Source organism: Balaenoptera musculus, chromosome 15, assembly GCF_009873245.2.
Source record: "Balaenoptera musculus isolate JJ_BM4_2016_0621 chromosome 15, mBalMus1.pri.v3, whole genome shotgun sequence".
NCBI classification, from domain to species: Eukaryota; Metazoa; Chordata; class Mammalia; order Artiodactyla; family Balaenopteridae; genus Balaenoptera; species Balaenoptera musculus.
In genome coordinates this window covers 85,359,914-85,383,442 of record NC_045799.1, presented here as the reverse complement: position 1 = coordinate 85,383,442, position 23,529 = coordinate 85,359,914, and the positions used below count along the sequence as shown (strand labels likewise).

The 23,529-nt window shown below is 56.9% G+C and overlaps 1 protein-coding gene across 1 annotated transcript in view; it reads left to right on the top strand.

Moving 5' to 3' along the window:
• The window catches only part of SDK1 (sidekick cell adhesion molecule 1), an 824,383-nt gene that overhangs the window by 721,524 nt on the left and 79,330 nt on the right, over positions 1 to 23,529 (top strand). The window contains exons 30-32 of the mRNA XM_036826800.1: positions 1,107 to 1,205; positions 14,880 to 15,074; positions 16,594 to 16,795. Coding sequence (XP_036682695.1) covers positions 1,107 to 1,205; positions 14,880 to 15,074; positions 16,594 to 16,795 — 496 coding nt within the window. The remainder of the gene's footprint in view (positions 1 to 1,106; positions 1,206 to 14,879; positions 15,075 to 16,593; positions 16,796 to 23,529) is intronic.

Genomic DNA, 23,529 nt, shown 5'->3' with positions numbered 1-23,529 from the left:
AAAGTATAGGCTGGGGCGTCATGGACTGATTTCTCTTTTTCTCTCACAATCCCGATATAAATGTGTTTCTCCTTCCCCTCATTTCGTTGTGATACAAATGATCAGCCTGGGGGACAGCGAGGGGGCAGAAACCACAGAAGACAGACGTCAGAGTTCCCTATTCGTGAATTGGTCCCGGTGTGTGAGCCCGTGGCCTCCTTCTTTCATTTATTTCACCCGAACACAGGGGTCATAACACGTGTTTATAATTTAAAATACTGTTCTCAACTTAATAGCTCGAGGCGGAATTCAGCAGCCCTGCAATGACTGTAACGCACGTCATTTTATTTTTGTATTGCTTGCGGCGTGCTCATTTCCTCCTACCTGGGAACCAGTCAGTTCTTAAGTTCCAACGAGAAGTTCCCATGCTGGCCACACACTTACTCGCCTCTCCATTTAAGTAAATATATTTTACGATGGCCGTGACCCTATTATTCAATGGTGCCGGGATACGTAGCTGCTTTTTGAATTACTGGTGCACCAGACCACACAGAAGCACTATTACGTGTGTTTGTGGACATCAGCTCTTAATTTTCTGGGACAATGCAGGAGAGGGGTCGTGTGCCTAAGAGAAAAATCATTGGTTATAGCCATGTTACTTGGTCAATAATTGTAACCTCCATTTGGAGGTGGGAGGGACCTTCGGCCACCTTATTTATCTGACACCTGCTTGGTGGATGTCCAGCCCAGGAGAGGAATCAGCTCAGATTGGTGAAGTCTCTCCTGTGACTTGACGTACCCTCTACGATGCTGTTTAACAACTGGGCAGCTAGCCTTAGGTGACACGCTCACAGGACTCGCAGCATAGCTCATGGGCACTGCTTACGCTGCTTGGAAAGCAGACGAGCTGGATTCAAAATGAGGCGTTTCCTCAGAATCGTTAGGGAGACACACAGAGATTCCAAAAGTCACTCTCCCAGAACTTAGAGGAATTCACCCATGAATGGTGTCATCGGCAGTCATGCCTGCCCTCGGCCAGCCCGCAGAATCCTCCCCCATGAGGCCCCGTCGTGTTCCCACATGACATCCCAGCGGTGCCTGGATCTCCGGTCTTTTTTTCCCTTCAGCCCCAGGCCCACCCGTGAGGCTTGTGTTCCCAGAGGTGAGACTCACGTCTGTGCGGATCGTGTGGCAGCCGCCGGAGGAGCCCAACGGCGTTATTCTGGGTAAGGGAGCGGCAGTGACTGAAGGGATCACAGCTTAGAGAGCGAGAACAAATAGATCGATTTCGTCTATTTTTATTAGGTGTCTGAGAGGTTAAAGAAAAAATCCTGTCTACAGCAGCCTGGCATCTTCTGAACTGAGAGACTGCAGCCCTCTAACTGTGTCCTGCGCTAAGCTTTCTTTGCAGAATGAAATTTACATTTTGTTAGCCCAGAATTTCGTGTTCGTTCGTGGTTCGTGGCAGTACCATCTGCAGTTGACCTTCCGTCCGCTCTGAAATAACCCAGCTATTCTGATGTGTGTTTGGAAAACCACGGGCTTGTTTTTCATAGAAGATTCACTCCCGGGCTTTGCTCCGAAGTCCCGGAAACGTCTGTCTTCTGCTGCAGGGCCTGCACCTAACCCTTTGAGGAAGTTTCCCGAGTGAACTGCATGCTTAGGTCTCAGGGAAATGGTTTACTCTGAACTTTTCATTCAGAGCACCAGCTCTGATAACTTTGATGAAAAGCCTTAATTTGTCCTAGTTTCCCAAAGGCAGCAAATTTTATTTTAAAAAATCATCAGCCCCTTTATTTGTTCACCCTTTCACCAGGACAAATTAAGGGCCTCGGATATGCCAGGGCTCGTGCTCAGAGTGGTAGGTAAGGAGTGAATAAGATGCAGGTGGGCCGTCCTCGTGGGGTAGACACCAGCGACGCTACCACGTGGTCGCAATGCGGTAGGGGTTCCAGGAAACGCCCTGCAAGCCGCGCCTTCTGGGCCAGGGGGCTCAGTGGGCGGAAGGCATGGTCGGGCTTTATCTTGAGGATGAGTCATAGCAAACCACAACTTGGGTCCGCTAGCCCGCGTCCAGTAAAGCCAATCTACTGACATTAGGTTGCGGTGAAGGAAAGCGCGACCTTCATTGCAGGGCAACAAGCAAGGCGTCCAGGGCAGCTGGTGCTCAAAACACCCCAACTCCCCGAAGCGTTTCAGCAAAGCATTGTTAAAGGCCAGGCGAGGGAGGGGGGTCGCGGGGTGTGTGATCGGCTCACGCGCAGCTCTCTGAGTGGTTGATGGTGAGGTCACAGGGCAGTGTCGCAGGGGTTCACGTGATCAATCCTCAGCCTCCAGGAGGTCTGGGGGCTACGTTACGTGCTCAGGGTCATCGAGTAGTTAACGTCTTCCATGTGGTGGAGGTTTGAGCGTCTGTAAAACAACTCGGGGTAAGCGCATCAGACACTGTTATCTGGGTGCCTCAGAGAGGAGCTGCAGCAGAGGGTACGGGGAGGGTCCATCCTGGGAAGGCCCCGTAGGATCCCGCTTGGTTGCATAAGTGGTTTCCAAATCCTTGAACGGAGCGCTGCCTTTTGCCTGTGGGAGCACAGACCTCCCGGAGGGAGACGTGGGCTGGGCCGGGCTGTGAACCGCTGGGAAGGCCGTGCTTCGCGTGCAGGAGGGGCCAGAGGCCCAGACCTTGCAAAGTGGGCCTTTAAAGGCCAGGCATGAGGCCCGGCGTACGCACCCGACACAGGCCAGACCTGAGATGCGGTATTAACCTCCTGCCCACCCTCGGCAGACCCCGCCTACGCCTGCTTGGGTACCGGGGATTGACAGTAGGACCACAAACACGGCTTACAAACAGCAGTAAAATGCACCACAGAGACCTGCTTTTGAGCTGAGGATTATAAGATTTGGTTTAGAAAAGGGTTTCACTTCATTTTTTAAAAAAAATTTGCAAATCTGTGCTGAGGACCATTGGGAGTCACCCAAGGACCTTGAGCAGCGAAGTGACACGATCGGATATGTCTTTTGGATAATATCTGGCAGCCGTGAAAAGGGTGAACAGAAAGGCAGATATTTATTGAGTTCCGGCTTCATTAAGACGGAGCCTGGGGCTCCCAAGTCATCTGCACAGCAGGCCAGGGGCCCTTCGGCTCCACTCTTTCCTTCTGCAGTTCCTGCAGCCACTTTGCTGTGACGACAGTGTTTCTGAACTAGGTGACCTCTGGAACTGCAGGTTCTTGCTATTAAAATCACAATAAACAGCCGGAGAAGGCTCTGTTGCAGTGTGCATTTCGGCTCCCGCCAGCTGGGGGACCATTGCAGGCCGGTCTCAGGCCCTGGGGCGGGAGTGCTCTGCGGAGCCGCTACTCGCCGGGTTTCCTGGAGCCCGCGCGCCGGCAGGGCCTGCCCCCGGCTCAGCGCCCAGCCTGCAGCCTTCCCTGGAGCAAGCAGGGCGAGCCGCCTGTTTACCCAGGGGATGCCCCAGCACGCTGTGGAGCAGGAAGCATTTTCAGAGCACAAGATGTGAAATTCCACCTGTCACTTCCAGCCCTAGGAGCCTTCCAGAGCGGGGTTCTCTGTGAGGAGCGGGGGCCCCGGCTGCTGGAGAAGGAGTCCCTGCTGCCCCAGGTCCCCGCCACCGCCTCTGCTGACACCCCGGCTCGTCCCGATTCTGGGATCATCTCTGTGCTCTCCGCAGCTTTCCTGGGCCGATAAGAATTAGTTCTGACAGCAGGACTCCACGGGGATGTGCAGAAGGAAAGTGTGCCCTTGACGTGGGATTCCCTCTTCGCACAGACAGACGTGTGCTCTGGTTTTGTTGCTGTGGCTTTGACGTGCTCATCCGAGGGCTTCCCTGCCGACATGGCGAGGTTCCGGCCCCAACCAGCTCTGAGCCGTGGTACTCGCCTGGCTCTTTACCAGGAGAGACCCCCTTCCCCGGGCCGCTGCTCTACCTCTGACAGTCACATCAGGTGGCATCTCTGCCTGCGGCCTACCCCCTCGCCCATCCCGACCTGGGCTGGGCTCTTCTCCTCTTTGCTCCCAAAGCACCTGCGCTCACAGTCACAGCACGAATCCTCCGTCCACAGGAGACCGGCGGCTCACTTTAGAATCGTGTCACCTACTTTTAAGGGTGTCTTCAACATCAGTTTTTCTGACCATAAAAGCACGTGTACAATGCAGATAATTTAGATAGCGTTTCACATTCATCCAGTTTAGAACCACAGAAAGTCTGACGATCCCCAGCAGAGGGGAGGGTTTGGGGACGCAGCGTCACACACTCTTGTTGGGAGCGTGACCTGGCACAGCTGCAGTGGGGCGATCCGGGCATGGGTGCACCTCGTACCCCAGCTGCTCCCCCTCCGGGTCTTAACCCTGGAGAAATCCTCACGCCTGTTCACAGGAAGAAACGCACAAGGAGATCCACTGCAGAGCTGCTTTAAAGAACAGAAAATTTTAAAAAAGAAGGAACTGGAAACAATCCAAATGTCCATCAATAAGGCAATGAAAAGGTAAATTGCAGGCTATTCATTACAGCAGAAATCACGGTAGCAATTAAAGTAATGAACAAGACCTACATGTGTCAACATGAATAAGTCTCACAAACATCTGTTGAGTGAAGAAAAGCAAGTTGCAGAAGAATATATCCAGCTTAAGAATGTCTCTACATTTAAGCGCTCCACAGACATTACCACGTATCATTTATGACTACACGTATATAGTAAAAGTATAAAAACTTGGCAGGAATTTGCAATAAGTTGAGAATAGGGGTTACCTTTGAGGAAGAGGATCCAATAAGACCACCAGAATAGCTTCAACTTTTTTCTGTCATATTTTCTCTCTTATAAAAACAAAAACAAAACATAAAAATTTGGCAAAATCTCAAGATTTGTTCAGTGTGTGATGAATACATGGGTGTGTGATCTATATTATTCCAAGTATTTTTCTGCATGTTTGAAATACTTTATAATTTAAAAAGGGCAACTATAAAATAAAAATAGCATATTCACTAAAAAATTCTTAAATAAAATTCACAAAAGTAACAAGAAGAAAATGGAAATCACCCACAATTCCACCACCTAAAAATAATGTCAACTTCTTTTCTCCCAGTCATTTTCTAGTATTTGAACTATAAAATAGTTCATACTTACAAAGGAATCTCTTCATGCTAGTGTATTTATGTTATAGTGAATAATAAAAAGATACAGATGTCTCTGCTCCCAGTTGAAGACGTAGAACGCCACCAGTACCGTTGAAACCCCAACAAGAGGTAGACACGCCCCTGAATTTTGTGTTTGTCATTGCTTTCTTTTCCTTTACGATTGTACTAGTGTTATGTTGAAGCCCAAACAACTTAATGTTAGCATTGCACGCTATACACTTTGTATAAGTTCCCGTTACATATTTTTCTGTGACTTGCTTGTTCTTTCCACCTTGTGAATCTTGGCTTGTCTCTATGGCGGCATCAACGTGCTCCCTGGTGGTCTAATCCTGCGTACAGCAGGTCACGCCTCTGTTCTCTGACGTGGACATTCGGAGGCTCCCCTCCTGGTGCACCTGTGCCCACCTAGGCACAGCCTCGTTGGGTCATAGAGTCTGCACATTTTCCACTTTACACAGTGACGCCAGACTGTTTTCCTAAGTGGTAACCCCAGTTTACACTCCCATCAGCAGGCACGTGGGTCCCCATCGCTTGATACACCTTTGCCAACACTTGGTAGACTCAGACTTTAATTTTTTGTGCCATCCTGGAAGGCTCAGTGGTGTCTCCTTGTGGTTTTATGCTGGATTTCCCCGACAGCAGATGAGCCGGGCCTTCCTTGTTCATTTATCCCTGGGCTGCCCTGGGCATCTTAACGTCTCTGAAATGCTGTTCCCGTTTCCTCTCCAATCCCTACCATTTCTCCTTCCCTCTTGCCAGTTCAACGGTGCACTTAGAAGCTTTCCTTTACTTAATATCATGTTTATTATTTTTTTCCTTTCTATTATGGTTTATTACAGGATATTGAAGATAGTTTCCTGTGCTGTACAATAGGACCTTGTTGTTCATCCATTCTATATGTAATAGTTTACTCATATTTATTATTTTTAAATGACAGGAAGGCTTTTCATCTGAGACTACCATCCTTAGAGGTAAATGTTTGTAGCATTTCTGGTGATTTCCTCAGGATATAGTCCTAGAAGTAGAATAACTCAGAGCAGGTGTTAGGACATTTTTAAGGATCTTCACACACATTTCAAATTTTCAGAAACACTGTGTTAATTAGCCCATGTCACCCCACCCTCACCAGCACTGGGTGTTAACTTGGCCAGTTTGATAGGTAAAGTATACTATTTATATTTTGAGGGGATATTTTCAAAGTTTCTTGGCCACAAGTATTTTTCTTCCTCTTGGGAATTTCCAGTTTATGTCCTGTATTAGTTTGCTAGGACTGCATGAAGTACCACAAAGTGGGCGGTGTAAACAACAGAAATTTATTTTCTGTCACTTCTGGAGGCCGGAAATCCAAGATCCAGGTGTTGGTAGGGTTGGTTCCTCCTGAGGCCTCCCTCCCTGGCATGTAGACGGCCGTCTTCTCCCTGTGTCCTCACATGGTCTGCCCTCTGCATGTGTCTGTGTCCTGACCTCCTTTCCCTAACACCAGTCCTATTGGATTAGGGCCCACCCACATGACCTCACGTTACCTTAATCACCTCTGTAAAGACCCCAGCTCCACATACAATCACATTCTCGGGTGCTCATGGTTAGAACTTTAACATATAAATCTGGGGAGGGGACGCAGTTCGGCCCATAACATTGGCCCTTTGACCATTGTTTCTTGGGGACTCACCCTTTCCTTGTTGATTTTCACATACTCTTTACACACTGGCAGCAACATAAAGACCCAGTGGCTGAGCGGCCTGGCCCTGAGGTCGCATCTGGGCTGGAGGCCTGGCTCTGGGGTCAGGACCTTCAGTTCAGTAAATATTAGCCCATATGATCACTAAGAATATTAAGTGTCACATCTGTTGCCAAAGTTTTCCCTCTTAGTTTTGGTTATAGTGCTTTTCACATAAACTTTAAAAGCTCACGTCATCGAATCTGTTTGTTTGGCTTTTTCCTGGTGGGTCGAGCGGTCACTCTCACGTGCAGACAGGCCTCCTCTGCTGGGGTTCAGAGCACACCAGGGTCCCTCCGTTCTTTGCTCTAAAGTGACAGTCCTCGGGAGTTCCCTGGTGGTGCAGTGGTTAAGAATCCACCTGCCAATTCAGGGGACACGGGTTCGAGCCCTGGTCCGGGAAGATCCCACATGCCATGGAGCAACTAAGCCCGTGCACCACAACTACTGAGCCTGTGCGCCACAACTACTGAGCCTGTGAGCCGCAACTACTGAACCCACGTGCCACAACTACTGAAGCCTGTGCACCTAGATCCCATGCTCCCCAACAAAAGAAGCTACCGCAACGAGAAGCCCACGCACCACAACGAAGAGTAGCCCCCGCTCACCGCAACTAGAGGAAGCCCGCGCAGCAATGAGGACCCAACGCAGCCAAAGATTAATTAATTAATTAATTAATTATTTTAAAAAGTGACGGCCCTCCCCACCCCGGACTCGCAGTGACATGGCCTGAAGCCCCACCACGGGCACTGGCCGGGCGTCGTGTCCGCGGGGACGTCAGGGCAGGTGTGGCACGACAGAGGGTCGCGCGCGGCCCAGCCTCTTCGGGCTGCAGCGGGTGAGACGCAGCATGGGCTGCCCCCTTTGAGCCTCCCCTGTGTTTTAAACCCTGCGTGGCGGACAGGCTGGGTGGAGGGGGCAACCCCGCAGCCACGTGGCCGGGCGCCGACCTCGGCGAGTGAATTCACACCAGTCACTTAGTCTCCGTGTGCCTGGGCTTCCCCACCCTCAAAGGGGGCGGCGTGTACCTCCCTGGTAGGGCCAGTACGCGGTGCACAGAGAAGCCAGAACAGGGCCCGCCTCCCAGCAAGTGCCTGGCCAGCGCCAGCTGGAACGCTGTGGCCGTTCGGCGTCTCACCCCTTCTCTCGGACCGGGGGGGTGTTCTGCATCGCTGTGTATTTACACTCAGTATTTACTCCGCACCCACCAAGGGCGTGTGGCACGGCTTTGCTCTCCGCCACGCTGGCGGCTGGAACGGAGGGTTTATGCTGGAAGGCAGCATGGGGCTGGGTTACAGGACACCCCCGAGGCACTGAGAAGTTTGGGTGTGGATCTGTAGTCCCTGGGGGTCACTGAAAAATCACAAAACTCCAGGTAAGGAGGGGGTCGTACTTTAATCCTTTGACGGTTCCAACCGTGGCCAAACAGAGGCTAAATGAAACAGTGCTCCGCGTCCCTCCAAAGCGGGAGACATCACACGTGAGCCTGCGTGGCTGTAATGGCGTTGAGTGGTCATTGTAACGAACGCTGTCTTGGGTAACCTGTCACCTGGATATCATTACAGCCAGCGCACTAAATGGTAGATGCTGTAGGAAAGACGGGAAAACAATTTCTAAAGGTTCAGACTGGTGTCCACAGGGGACAAAGGAAAACATCTTTCTTCGAGACTCACTTTGCATCCAGGGGCCTTGAATCAGTGTTCCCGCTCCGATGGCGTGGCCTTCTGAGTACATAACCACCTCTGCAGCGAGTGCTTTTGTAATCTATACCAAAGCATGTTCTTGCACTTCCAAAAGAGATTAACAGCGTGAAACACTGGAGGCGCCTAGAAGGAAAAACACTTGCTTATTTGTGTCAGTGTTTTACCCGGGAGAGCTGGCGGCATTTAGAGCCTTGCTTTGGGGGGCGTGGTGGGAGCCACCTGAGAGCGGCCATCCCTCCCCCACTTGCCAGCTGCCCCACAGTCCCTCAAATGCTGTTACGCTCAAGTGATGCACGTGCTCTTCAAACCCACGCGGGTCCGCCCTGCCAGACACGCCAGACCCTCCCCTTCCGCCGATTAGAAGTCAGCTTGCCCACGAGGGCTGCACCTTGACCTTCAGCTTATCACACGAGGGTGAGCGAGAACTCTGCTGGGAATTAGGGGCTCGACTGAGTACGATCCGAGTTCGCAAATGCATCGTTTCCTCCACTGTTGCATCTGTCTGCCCCCAGCCCTCAAACGGATAAGCCGTAAAACCAGCGAGCCGGGTGGCATCTGGGCTAGGCTGACGCTTGCCCACAGGGAGACTCAGCTGCTGTGGGTTCTGCGAAGCACGAATGGGCGTTGGTGGGGCTGTCACCAGCCACACACCCCCCGACAGCGCCTGCAGAGGGGCCGGCAGCACCGGACCCCACTCGTGGCCTTGGCCTCGAGGCCCCGGGGATGGTCACTGCACAGGCGACTCTCAGATCGACGCCTTTTGTTTGCCCAGGAAGCATCCAGTCTTTATAAAAGCCTGCCACCACCTAAAATGTCTACACGATTCTCTCAAAATAATTCTGGGGCCCTTCGACAGCCAGCTCACTGAACCGAGGCAGCTGAGACCCCCGCCGGCCCCCGCCGGCCCCCGCCAAGGCCTCCCGTCCTCCGCGGCGTCTCTCAGACTCTCCTGCTTGCGCCTCCCCCGCGGGCGGCCCGGAACCTGCCTCCTGCTTGGAGCCTCGTCCTCTCTGGGTCCTGATTTTCTAGACGAGCCACGTTTCCTCATCTCCCGGGCACTTCTGAGCTGCTCAGGCTTCTCTTGCCCACGGTTTTCATCTTCGCCTTGGGGCCCCGCGGCTCGTACATGGCCTTGCTTCTCCGAATGCCTGTGTCAGCACGATTCACCGTGACCTTCAACAGTGGGCTGCTCTGGGCGCCTCTCCTCCCGCCGTGGGTCCCCTCTCCCTGTTCCTTCCTCGCATGGCCGCGGCCTCTGACCTCACGTCGCTGAGATTCAGCTCGTGCTTCTGAGCTTCCTGGACCCAGAATCACATGACGAGCCTTGTCCCCCAAACGCCCTCATCCCTCTGCTCTCCCCTCCTTGTTCCTGACGTGCGAGCCAGCGCTCAGCTGTTTCTCTTGGCTGTTTCTGTGTAGAAGCCTCTCCTCCGTTGTTCATCACATCCGTGTCAAGGTGAGGTGCAGGTATTCATCTTTATCGACACACCACAGAACGGGGACAGTAGGGATATTGTCTCTCTTTTAGGGCAAATAACAGGAAGATACAAATATATCCCTCGGGCCGAGGAATTTTCTCCCAGTGGCTCCATGTGGGACCCGGATCAGGTAGAACAGCCCAGATTTCATGCAGTTCTCTGGGTAGACTGGAGCCCTCGGGGCTCAGGCAGAAATACCCATCGAATGGGAAGCATCCCGTGTGGGGCAGAGCCCCAGCCTCTCTACCCCTGCCACCCTGCTATGCAGCTCGGTGCTCATCTCCCGGCAGCTTGGCCACGGTGACCCACAGCAGGCCTGTGGACTGGACATGCAGGGCAGCCATCCTTTGTGTCACTGTGCTGTCCCGCTGCACACTTTACTGTCCTCGTGTCCTGCCTTTACAGCCGGCACAGCACCCTGGCTGCGGCCGGGCCGAAGGCTGGTCTCTGCAGCCGTGGGTGAGCCCGCCTGCTCCTCGCCACCTGTCTGTCCCCCCTTCAGACGTGGCGGGTTTGGCTCCAGGCCCTGCCGCGGGGGACTTGACCCACCCCTCGCCTGAGCCCCTCCCTGCACAGGCACCCCAAGGCTCTTCCAGGCACCCCATTTCTTCGGCTGCTTTCTGAAACAACGTGTCCCCTCCAGAAGGGACGTCGCCCACGGGGGTTCGTGCTGGAGTCCAGCCTCTGGCCGGGCGACGTGCTTCTTGCTGCTTCTGAATGCTCTCTGATTTCTCCCGCTCTTCCACAGTCACCTTGAAAATATCCTGTTGGGTGGCCAAGTTGTTTTCTATTTTGTCCCCCTTTCCTTGACATCATCAGGATCCTATCATTTTAGAGCAGGAGGGAGCTCTGTCCTGTTTACTGGGTGCCCCGCGCCCCCATCCTCGGGTGTGACATGGAGACGCCGTCATGTGCCCCATGGACCATGGACCATAGACCACCACGAGGTCTGCACATGGCAGGGGTGACGCACCTGGAGTACAGGGGCCCTGATGAGCGGGGGCTGATGTTTTTCTTTATTCTTAGCTAGAAACAAAAAGTCGAGAGTTGAAACTTGCCCGAGGTGAGAAAAGCTAGACTGGGTTAGGACCCGGGTCTCCTGACGACATCCTGCTACGTGGTCAGGGGCTTCTGAGAGACAGACAGACAGACAAGAGACCATCTAGAAGCATTACAACACACCATCCAATGCCAGGATGGCGAGGAGGCTGGCAAGAGAGAGGACAAGGAGTGAGCGAGGGACCATGGGAAAGCACCGCCCAGGTGGAGGCGAGGTCAAGGGTCACCCTAGGGTCGTGCTCTGGGGGTGGGGGAGGGCAGAGGTGGAGCCTTTGATGGAGAGCAGACCTGAGCCAGCCCAGGAAGGGGAGGGGAGGGGAGGACCTTCAGGGAGACCGGTTCCCATTTTGTTCCCGAATCCCAGCTCACAAAGATGCACCTTTGAACAAAATCTGAGTTTCATCCCAGGATTTTTAACTCCAGTGGCAGATAATCTGAGAAGAGATGAAACCTCATAAAGAATAAAGGGTAAAGAAAGCACATCTGTAATCGTGTCCTGTTCCTAAAAGTGTATACAGCCTCATTAATTGAGGCTTACTAGGTGAAAGGTGATTTGAATTAATGAGGAGTCTTAATGAGACACACATGACTCTCTGAAATACGAAGGGACAAGTTAAGGGACCGAACGCTGGCCGGTGGGGTCGTGAGGGGAGCTCCCTGACGGGTGTCGGGGGCCCCCGGGACGCCGAGTGTTAACTGCACGGCAGCGGCCGCCCCGGTGTTCCCGGTGCCTGGGCGTGCTGGTCGGGTGGTTTCTGCTCGTCCCGCCGTCTCAGGTGTAGGCATGCTGTCTCACACTCTGAAAAAGAAACCTGGTCAGCTCAGTCCTATGCAGAAATTCAGTGTGTACGCAGACAGGGCCCGGGTCTCAGACATACATACATTCATCTGTTTTTAACGGAAAGTTACCTCTTTGTTCTCTGGGGAGGGTTGCTATCTCTTCATCACTAGGAGTGGTATTCGAATGGCCGTACTCACTCACCCTGGGCCACGCCTCCCTCTTGAGGTTTTTAAAGTATTGTGTTTGATCATGTTCTTATTGGGGGTCTTTGCTGCCTGTGTAGTCTTTGTGCTGGATTGTAAAGTTCAGTTTGCCTGTGCAAAATACCTTTCCTTAGTTCCTTGCTTTAGTTTGGGAATGTGCGTGTGATAATGACGTTGGTCAGTTGCTTTCGTACCTGTACGAAAGGCACAGACAGACTTTCCTCCAGTGGCCAGGGAGACATAGAGGTCCCCAGTCCCCCATGAGGCTTGCTGCAGACTCTGTGGATGAACCACGTGCCCACGCGGACCGTGCCACCCTCAGACAGAGGCTGCCTCCATGCCGTCTCATCTCCCCCTGTGCCCCTCGAAATCTGCCGAACATGGGCGTCGCTTTTCACCTGCAAATCCTGACAATATAAAAATAACAATACGACACCTAAAAGCCGGCGTAGATGTACTGAGGTCAGAGCTGGTGTAAAAACATGGATTTATATCACTCTCGTAGCAGTGGGTGAGCTTCAGAAGAGAGCTGGGGGTTAATACATCAAATAACAGAGAGATAAATGGATCTAAAGTGTAAAGGCCCAGGCCAGGGAAGAATACAAGCAATAATGTAACTAATCAGGATGGATGGTGTGAGAGACAAGGGGGAGGTGAGCGCTTCCACCACGGGTCACGGTGAGGAGCCAGCGGGTGCTGTCGAAAGTCGGAGGACCGAGTTCATCGCATCACCTGGGACTCTCAGGGGTGAGGACCAGAAGGACCAAAACAGACACAAACCCCCCGGAGGATCGGAAGGGAAACCGACTCTGACAAAGCAAATGCCGACCGCAGAGGTGTTAACGGTGAAGCGGAAATGAGTAGCAGGACCTACAACGGACTACAGGGAGTGGCACGTTCTCCTGGACCCTGGAGCGCAGCCCGGGCACATGCTCCCACATCTTGTGGCTCCCGGGGCACCGTCGTCCCTGGGAGACACGCTCTTCTCGTGGGGCAGGACACCAAGGGCCCCACTCCCTTTGCTGGGAGCCTGGGGCGGATGCTTTCGCTTCTCGGGACAGTGTGACTCGGTGGAGAGTGAAGGCTTTGGAGCCGGACGGATGCAGGGCTCAGGCCAGCTCTGCTGGTGACTTTCTGTGTGACCTCAGGCAGACTGCTTACCTTTCTGAGCTCTGCTGCTCCCTGGCAGGACCACCGGAGGCTCGGGGGGCGAGGACCGTCAGGCGTGCAGCAGGAGGGCTCTGCCGCGGTGGCCACGCTGACCACATTGCTGTCGTTCTCAGGACGCTAGGTGTCCGGCAGTCTCAGAGCTTGGGCTTGGGCTCCCGATGCACCCGAACTCCAGACGCCCCCTCCCCCAGGACCAGGCAGGGGCGAGGGAGGTGCTAGGGGAGGTCCAGGAGAAGAGCCCCCGGTCGTCGGTCAGTGGATGGGAAAGGACAGGTGTCCAGCAGGACACCCCGGGACAGCTGGCCGCCACGGCGGGGAGGATGGCCATCGGAGGCAGAACAGAGCTGTAAGAGCCTGTCCAGGGTCCTGCAGACACGCTGTGACAGTGCTCACTGTGGACAGGGCTGGGCTGCCGGCCCCCGTCTGCGTGGCCGTGGTAGTGACCCCCAGTGGTTAGGGACTGAGTGCTAGAGCACACTCTGCGTCTGACACCACGGGATCGTCCTCCTGGCCCCCCACCTGGCGGGCGGGCTGAGGTTCCTTACGCAGGCGGGCAGGTGCCGGGAAGCTTGGCCACTGATGGGGCCAAAGGCTGTGTGAGTGGGAGGACCGCAGGAGCAGGGATGCCCACCCGGGGCAGGAGGCCACAGAGACGCAGGCTGCTTGAGGCCCAGAGGCCCTGTCCCGAGGGCCAGCAGCCCATCTCCACAGGGGCCGTCACACCCACGGGACGCCCTGCGAAGTCAGAGCTGGGTTCAGCGCTGCTGCCCTGGTCCCCTGAGGGTCCCTGTTGAACTGAGTGGCTTGGCTGTCATTAGCGGTGTGGAGGTCGCGGCACCGCCACTTCTGGTCTTAGCGCAGGACTCAGCGGCTGGACCACAGTTGTCTGGGAGCCCAGGAGGCTCGGGCTGGGTCTGCAAGCCCGCTCTGCCTCTTCAGATGCGGGCAGAGGGGCCCCAGCAGGGCCTGTTGGGGGAGGCCTGGTCCTTAATGAAGTCCGATCAACCATGAACCCTTGATGATCAGGGGACTTTGAGAGACGGTCAGAGCCGGGGGCCTGCCCCAAGCTGATGTACTCCCTTCTGCTTCCTCGACAGTGGGGAGAGCTGTTTCAGGGGAGGCCCCGGCTCAGAGCCGCAGGGGTGGGGCTTTTGGGAGGGGCGGGAGTGCTGGGCTGGCGGGAGGAAGCGGGGTGTGCAAACAGACAGACAGACGTGGTCTGAGCACAGGTGTGAGAGCCTCCGGGGCAGCCCTGGAGAAGGGCGCTCCAGGCAAGAAGACCCTTGGGGGTTGAGGGCAGGGCCCCTGGAAGACGGGCGGGGGGCAGGGACAGAGAAAGCCCCCGCCGTCCGCACTGCTCCCTGGGTCCTCCGGGCTCCGAGGACCGCAGGGAAGAGGAAGCTGTTTTCACATCCAGTTCCGTGAAGGAAGTAGAGGGGGCCTGGCGCCCCGAGGCCCTCCCTTCATCACTGAGCCTGGCTTCTCTCCCAGGAGCCCCAGCCTGCAGCTCAGATGCTGGCCTGGGAGAGGGAAACGGCACAGAAACACGTGGCTCTGTAGGGTTTCCCGGGTGGCGGGACTGGGGGCTTCCCCGTGAGTGAGGGCACAGCTGACCAGCCGCCCTCGTGCCCCCCCAGGGTACCAGATCGCCTACCGCCTGGCCAGCAGCAGCCCTAACACGTTCACCACCGTGGAGGTCGGCGCCACCGTGAGGCAGTTCACGGCCACTGAGCTGGCCCCGGAGTCCGCGTACGTCTTCCGGCTGTCGGCCAAGACCAGGCAGGGCTGGGGGGAGCCGCTGGAGGCCACCGTCATCACCACCGAGAAGAGAGGTAAGACCGTGAGGCCCAATTCCCAGCCGGGCCGGGGGAGGGGAGGTCCCGCGTGCCTGGGGCGGGTGGCTGCGCGAACTGCGCGTTCTTTAAGCACCGCTGAGCCTACCTGGAGCTGGACGCACAGCGGGTCTCACGGCCCAACCCTCGCCCAGGCTGGGCTCTCAGGCCTGATCCTCCCAGGTTCAAAGATAGAGAGCTCTCCCCTTCCCCCCCCCCCCCTCCCCCTCCCCCTCCCCCTCCCCTCCCCTTCCCCCTCCCCCTCCCCCTCCCCCCCTCCCCCTCTCCTCCCCCCCACCCCCGCGATACTGGAGCTTCCTGCAGGTTCCCCCCACCGGAACTCGGTCAGGCCAGCGCTTTCAGTGTGCGGGGAACAGCCAGGGCTGAGTTTCTCCCCCAGGCAGCTCAGAGCCGCAGGCCTTGTTTCTTGCCATCCTCCTTAGAGCCCATGCAGCCCCTCTGAGGGAGGGGGAAAGGGTTTTGCTCAGGGTTTGATGTGACTTAAACCAAACCCGAGTGCAAGTACTGACGTGAACTCCCTTAAGGAGGCAGCCCTGTCCCCTGCCCGCCACGTGCCCCCGCCTGCACCCTGTCTCACAGCTGGAACACCTGCACCGCCAGGGCCTGCAGGGCCTCGGTCCGCGTGGCTCAGGGAGAGGGGGCCCAGGGAAGCTTTGTCCCTTCCAGTGGGTCCGGGAGGGGCCTGAGAAGCAGGGGCAGGACTCAGGCTGCTCGGGGCGAGAAGAAACCACCTGGCCGAAGTGTGTGCTTCAGCAAAGGATGCTGATTAAGTTAGATGCAAGGGCCCCTGGCAGCCCATCACCTGGGGCCGGCAATCAATTGCTGCTTTACTTCATGCCACACCTTCTAATCAGAATTGATACTCTTCATGATAAACAGTTAAAGAATGACTCCTCCCTCTGTGGGGCTTCTCTGTTGAAATCAGTGGGGTGAGGAGACAGGGCGACGACGGGCGAGCGACCCCCACTCAGAAGCCAGGTCCCGGCCCCGCTCCCCGCGTCCCAGTCCCCATTCCTGCAGGCACGGAGTGGCCAGTGACAGCCCCCAGGCACCCCTGCTCCACACGCCTTTACAGTTTCAGGCCCAGGTCGACTTCCAGTGAGAGGAGATCAGTGTTAAAGATGCACTCATCCCAAAATCAGAAAGCAGGAGAGAGTCCAAAGGAACCTGGAGATGCTCGGGGCACCCAGGTGTCATTCAAGATGCCTTACATGGCGGTGCCGTCGGGGAGCATGGGTGGGTTCACCTCCAGTCTGTCTGTCTGTCTGTCTTTCTCTGCTCTGAGGATGGAACATTCCAAGAGCAAGCAGGGTCTCCAGTCAGATCCAAGCTGGGGGCCGGCCGAAGTCAAAGACCCTCACATCCCTGCGGAACCAGGAACAGTCTGCAGATCATCTAATCCATGCAGCCGACTCTCTGGGCAGCCACAGTGCCTCCCCCTGCTTAATTTCACTGCGAGCCTCTCACGTGCCCCTGATCTGTCCTCTTTTGGTTGCAGAGCGGCCGGCGCCCCCCAGGGAGCTCCTGGTGCCCCAAGCGGAAGTGACCGCGCGCAGCCTGTGGCTCCAGTGGGTCCCGGGCAGCGATGGGGCCTCCCCCATCCGGTACTTCACGGTGCAGCTGCGCGAGCTGCCCCGGGGACAGTGGCAGACCTACTCCTCGTCCATCAGCCACGAGGCCACAGCCTGTGCCGTTGAAAGGTACCCAGAGGGCCAGGAGGACCCTCCCCCGGGGTATGGGGGCCCTGCCCTCCCCAGCCAGCTCCTGCCCACTGAGTAGGGAGTCTGTGCAGGACGCGGAGACGCGCCACGGAAAGCCCAGGTCTCCTCTTCTAGTCGGCGCTCCCGTGCCAGGACCCGGTAGTCCTTGCACCCTGCGTCCGCTTCCAGACGCCCACCCGGGCCGCTTCCCCGCCCGTCCTTCTGAGCAGCCCGGCACAGATGGTCTGCCCACCCCAGGCCCCGGGGACTGACGAGGCACAGATGGACAGGCGGTGGGGCCCTGAGCCCGGGAGTGGGACTGACGCTCCCCAGTGCCCGAGAGGCAGAAGTCGGGAGGGACGGAGTGGGGGCGGCGGGGAGGGCAGCCCAGCCTGCCGCTGTCACCGTGTCACAGGCCGCAGAGAGGCCCTTCTCTGTGCTGTCTCTGCGTCAGCAAGGTGGACAGATCCCGCCTGGGGGCCGCCGTTCCTTAGTGATGGCTGATGGGGCAGGAGCAGCGCCCCACACCCCGAGCCAGCTGTTTGGTGAACTGCCGGGCAGGAGGGAGGGGCTGCACCGCCGGCCGCAGCTGGACCCACTGTGTCGTGATCCAACCTGGGCCTCTTCTCTCGGCCGCCCCCCTCCTACGGTGAAGGAGACTAGGGCTGGGAGGGGTTACGTCACCTGCCAGAATCCTACAGATGGAACAGTCTAGACGGGCAGGTCTACGAAGTGGCCTCGGGCCCTGCGTCCTCACGTCCACCCGCGTGGAAGCCCCCCGCCTGGGAGGGTGATGGTGGCAGCCCGGGGAGATACCTTGGCATCTTCACTGTACTTCCCGCCCGGCCCTGGCGTTGCCACTTTCTGCCAGGCTCATGCTCCGGGGCTGGGGAGGGGCTACTAAGTAGTGGGTCCCACTGTCCCCCGTGGGTGCTAGAACCCTTGCCAGGACCTCCTAGGAGGACGGAGGAGGCCAGGACCATGGTTTCCTAGGCGGACCAAGGTCCCCTCATCGTTCAGAACGAGCCGCGTGCCGGGTACCGTGCCGCATTCACGTCCACCTCCTCGTGGAATCCCCGCGACAGCTCCGGGCACTGCCATCCCAGTTCCACGGGTGAGGAACAGGGTCAGAGGTCGGTTTGGTACCTTGCCTGCCGCCCTGCCCAGCCAGCAGGGAGCACGTGTGGGCCCCCCTGGGCACCCCGCCCTCCCCCTCGCAAGGCCACCAGTCTGCTGTCCGCTGAGCAGAGACCATGAGCTGTGCCATCCTCAGAGACCCCCGGAGGCACGGCTCAGGGCTGGGGTTGGAGCGTAGCGCTGTCACTCTCTCCTACATGTGCCAGCAACGGGGCTGAAGGAGAAGGGGACCAGCCCCCTGGTCCAAGGAGCCGGCACCGACGGGGGTGAAGCTGGTGCCCACGGCGGGTGCTGTCGGCTCCGGACGGTGGTGGCCACTGTCACTGCCCGCCCGGGAGGCTGTGTGGCCAGCCTGCATCCTGACGGGATGACCATGAGCAGCCCGGGCGGCTCACAGGGACCTGCCGGCAGCTCTGCTTTGGCGCACGGAACGGGCGCCCTCTTTGGAGGTGACCTTCAGCGGCAGCCACAGGTCAGGAAGGAAGGCAGCTCACCACTTAGAGCTGCGGCCTCCTGGGACCCCAAGTGGTATACCTGGTCTGAGTGACTCCCTCATCCCACGATCCAAACAGCTGTCAGCTCTGTCTGAAGATGAGGGATGGGCGGTCCCCATGCACACGTTCTGCTTCCGGAAGAGCCGAGGTCACTGCCTGCTACTTAAAGGCGACATTTGTTCAGGTCCGTCTGCTGGCGAGGAGGGGTTTAGAACACTAGTGACAGTCACGGCAGCTGTAACCGCCCTCCTCGTGGTGGGAAGATGAGGCTGGAACGGCATCAGTGAGGACGCGCGCCTCCGAGACGCTCCCCACGGCGACCTGGTGGTGAAGCCTCCCGCGCCGTCTTCCCTGCCGTCAACGTCATCGCCACCGTCACTGCCTCAGCATCACGCAGCCCTCCGTCAGTTCCAGAGCAATTCCCACGTGTTGTCCCACAGCTCGTCCACGTGGAGAGAGAGGCCTGTGGGGTACAGACCAGACTTTTTATTATTCCGTCGTGCAGATGAGGGCGTGGGGCAGCAGACGCGTCTTAAGCAGCGAAGGGGCCTCAGCTTCTCTGAATGGGGCAGGGGATCCCTTTGTGGTTCGGACATTCGCTGGGCCTGTAGCTCAGAGCTTCACGGATGCAAACCAGCACCCAGCTAATTAACGCGGGTCCAGATGTAGCGAACAGTGTTTTTCATCTACACCCCAAGCTCTCAGCAGTCCATCTACCCCTGAGTGGCCACGGGGCCTTGGAGGAGTGAAACACGGGGCTGGAGGAACCATCCTGGGGTTCCTCTCAGCTCCGGGTCGAAGATTTGCCTCAGTGACTGACAGCAGTGAACGGACGGCCAAGTAACAAGGCCCCCAGAATAGTCAAAGCCTGTCCCTGCGGAGTCCGCCAGCCTTACGACAGCCGTGGGACCCGCAAGGCACAGCTCCCCCTGCAGAGGAAGGCACTCTGCTGCGGACACACCCCCCGGGCCAGGATTCTCCTGTGCCAGGTGAGCGTGGCCAGGATGCCCAGCTTACTTCGTACAGCATGCTCCAGTGCGCTGGGCGCCCGGCTTGGTTAGAATGTGCCCTCGGCCGTAAATAACCCCACCTCCTCGCGTAACCATGTGAAAGAAAGAAGAGCAATAAAATCCAACTGCCTCTCCTGTCAAGGAGCCTCCAACCGACCAATGGTGTGCTTGGGACTTCGCGTTGGAAAGGAGAGGTCCATGTTTCAGGACAGACAGTTTAATTTGGTGCAGGAGAGACTGTTGTCAGTTTCCTAATGGGCCAGAACCAGGACGCATGGTTCCTCCCGTATCAGTAGGAAACATGTCGCGGGCAGGATCCCGGCAAAGCGACGTCTTGTACACTGCCACCGTGTCATCTCCCTTCCTGCTTCATAGTCCTGACAGCTGCATTCTCCTTTTTTTTTAAACATTCTTTTTACATTTTACTTCTGCCAGTTGCATGAAGTCTGCTAGTGGCCAAAAAAACATAAAACGTTTAAACACAAGTTTAAAACAAAAGGCTTAACGATCCACATCTCGTGCCTGTACCTACCTCTGGTGAATGTGGGTCCAGGGCACTGGGAGGGGTTGGGTCTGAGGGACCTATTTCAGCATCACCGGTTTCTGGTTGATGGTTGCATCCCATAGAAATGCAGTGTGGCTGAAGAGAAGAGGTCTGAGCACAGAGCCACGTGGACATTCTGGATGTCCCTTTAGGACAGAGCAGTGATGGCGTGGGCTCCGGTGATGGCTGTGTGTCCAGTAACCGTGGGCCCTGCTGTTCCTCTGAACCTGCCCTCTCCGGCAGCCTTTGGGAAGACAGGAAAGAGAAAGTAACATTTATTAAGCGCCTACTCTGTGACAGATTGCCAGACTTCATGAGGTGGGTTGTGTCATTTAACTTCCCCTGGAAGCGTGGGTATCGTTACCTCTGTTTTCATAGATGAACTGAGTGAGACTCAGAGAAATTAAACGACGTGCCCCAGTTAGGAGTGGCGGGGCCAGAATTTAAATTCCTGCTTGGCCGACTCCAAAGTAGAGGCTCAAGGAGGCCTGGAAGAGTGAACAGAGGGCAGAACTGGGGGAAATCGGAGGGCTTGTTCCTTATTCATTTGTCAAGTAGTCATGGACTCCTGCTGTGCCCAGGGGTGAGCCCGGAGGGAGCGAGGGGCTGGGGTGGATGGGACGATGAGGGTGTGCTCAGGGTAGAAGGTAGACCAGTAATCCAAAGGAGCAGCTCCTGCAGAGGATGGAGACCAGGAGGTGGCCACGGTAACCGTGGTCACCTCTCCAGGGCAATGAGCTGGCCGCTCCCTTCACGGCCTCCGAGTCACTCTTTGCCTGTTTTCAGGCACCTGGCAGGGCTTCCTACTGAGAGGGTAAGTCCTGCAGCTCAGACTCCTGGGGACAGTCATCGGTCCTGTGAAGGGGGAGAGCCTGCACAGCGCAGGTCTGATGCCGGGGGCTCCACTTCCCAGTCTCCTCGTCCCAGCCCATCTGTCACAGACCTGTCATCAGATGTCATCCAGCCATCAGCCTTTCTTTACTGCTCCCCTGCTGTGCCCCCGACTCCTGGAGACCCCGGAGGTCAGGAAAGAAAGGGTGGTCTTCAAATAGCTTGACCTTCGGCCTCAGATTCCGAAATCATTAGAGAACAGTGAAGTACTGAATATAATGTCATAAGTCATAGGCACTACTATGTTCTAAATGGCAGTGTACTGGATAATAAAAGTGCTACATATAAAGACAAGGGTCATTTCCGGGGCACCTACCATGTGCCGGACCTGTGCTGATATTCACGTGTCCTCTTATTCAACCCTCCCAAGAAACTTCAGAGACAGATAATGTCACCCCAGACATTCATCCCTTATGCGGGTATTCACTGAGCACCTCCTGGGTGCCAGGCACTGCCATTGGTGCTGGGGACAAGGCAATAAATGAGGCCTTTGTCCCTGTCCCCAAGGAGTCCTGAGTCTTGTAAATAAGACAGTCGTCAAGGAAACAGTTAATTACAAATTGTGTTGGAGGAGACGAGGAAATGAACGGGGTGTAGGGGACAGTGGGCAGGGGACAGGCATCGCCTGGGGCTGGTGAAGCTGACACCTGCAGGGCAAGAGCACTACGGCCCCTGCTCTGTCCCGAGTGCTGGCTGTGGGCCAGACTCCCGTCCGCCCGTCTGCTGAACTCATCCCGGCAACAGCCTCACGGTGTGGGCGCTGCTGTTCAGCCCAGATGGGGAGACGGGGTGAGATGGAGGCCGGGGGAGGAAAGACGTGGTCACCTCCACCGTTCATGAAATCCCTCCTAGGAAGCTGGGGACAGATGGGAACTTACTTGTCTGTTTTAACTGAATAACGGGTGTCGCCCAAAAACCAGACCGTCCTTCAGGGTGGGCCTTTGGAAGCGTCTCCACTAAAGCCAGGGCCGAGACGGGGTTGCCCGTCACCGCTTTTCCTGGCTGTGGCATCGGGGCGCGGACGGACCAGCGAGCAGCAGGGTGCGGTCGGCTCTGGGGGGCTGTGAAGCGGGAGCAGCCCTTGCGGTGTCAGCTCACAGAGAACCGCTGCCATCGGTCTTACGCAGGAGGCGATTTGAAAACAGAGGTAGAGAAAACTTTTCTGATCATGGTTTCCAGAAATGGTTGTCAGTGTTTCAAAAAGCAGAATCCTTTCTCTAACAAAGTGTTACCCAGAACCAATTACAGACCAGATGGAAGTGGAGCTGCTGTTGGTTGATGCAGTGGGAACGGAGGCCCTGGAAGCCCAGAGGGTTCCTCGGAGTCTCAGGGGTTCCTCAGTGCCCAGTTTGAAAACCACTGGTCTACAGGCTGGATCAGAGCCAGGGGAAGGGTTGGTTTGAGGCAGGGAGGGCTGTGCTTAGACCGAGTTGAGGAAACTTGGAGATGGTTTGGACTAGAGGGACGGGGAGGGAGCGTCTAGAATCACTTCGGATCTTCGGGTCCGGGAAACGGAGAGGACAGCGGGGCCGCTGCCTGAGATACAGCCGCTGCTGGGAGGGAAGGGAGGACGCAGGGCCCTCATCTGCTCCTCTGGAAGTAAAACCCGAAGGGCGGTGACAGCGGCCGGCCGGCCAGCCGGGTGCCGGGGCTGAGTAGGGAAGCGCCGCCGGGGGACGGGGTGAAGGTCTGTGTGTCGTCCACACGGCGGAGTTTGTCTGAAGCCTCAGTCGTCGGTGCGGCTCTGCGCTGGGCACACGGACCGTCTGGGTGGGTGGGGGGATGGATGGATGGATGGGAGGGAGGATGGACGGGTGGGTGGGGGGATGGATGGATGGATGGATGGGGGGATGGATGGGTGGGTGGGGGGATGGATGGGTGGATGGATGGGAGGGAGGATGGACGGGTGGGTGGGGGGATGGATGGATGGATGGGGGGATGGATGGATGGATGGGTGGGGGGATGGATGGGTGGATGGATGGGGGGATGGATGGGTGGGTGGGGGGATGGATGGATGGATGGGCGGGAGGAAGGATGGAAGGGAGAGGGGAAGCCTGCAGTGGTGGCACCAAGGAGTGCATTAATGTCCCGAAAACCTCATCCGTGGGCCGAGGGGGACATCTTTTCACGTGGACAGCCAACATTGTCTTGGCCTTGCTTAAGGTGGGAGGCAGTGTTACTTCAAGACGAGACCCCTCTTCCAACCTCCGCCCCCCAGCCATTGACCCGTCCTCCGGCGGAGGGCGAGGGCCTCTGCCCCCTCCCCGTGAAACGGGAATCGTGACGGCTCTACCCTGCAGAGCCGCCCTGCGGCTTACGTGGGCTGTGCTGCTCGGCGCTGGCACCGCGTCTGGCTCGGTCAGCGGGATGGGGGGGAGGGGGGCAGGGGCAGCCCCTGGAGCCGGGCCCCGGCTGGCACAGAGCTCCGCGAGGGAGCGCTCGGGCTGAGGGAGGAGGTGGGCTGGGCGAGCGCCTGCCCTCCGCGCTCCGGATGCTGCGTGCCTCGCCGGCGGGATTAGCTCCTGCTGAGAGGTTCTCCGAGCTGCTAGAGAGCAGCGATGTGCTGTGCACAGGTGCCTCTGACTACGGGAAGTGGTCGTCCCTCCCCCAGGAGCCCCAGGCGAGAGCTCCATCCCCCCGCTGGGAAGTTCTGGGATC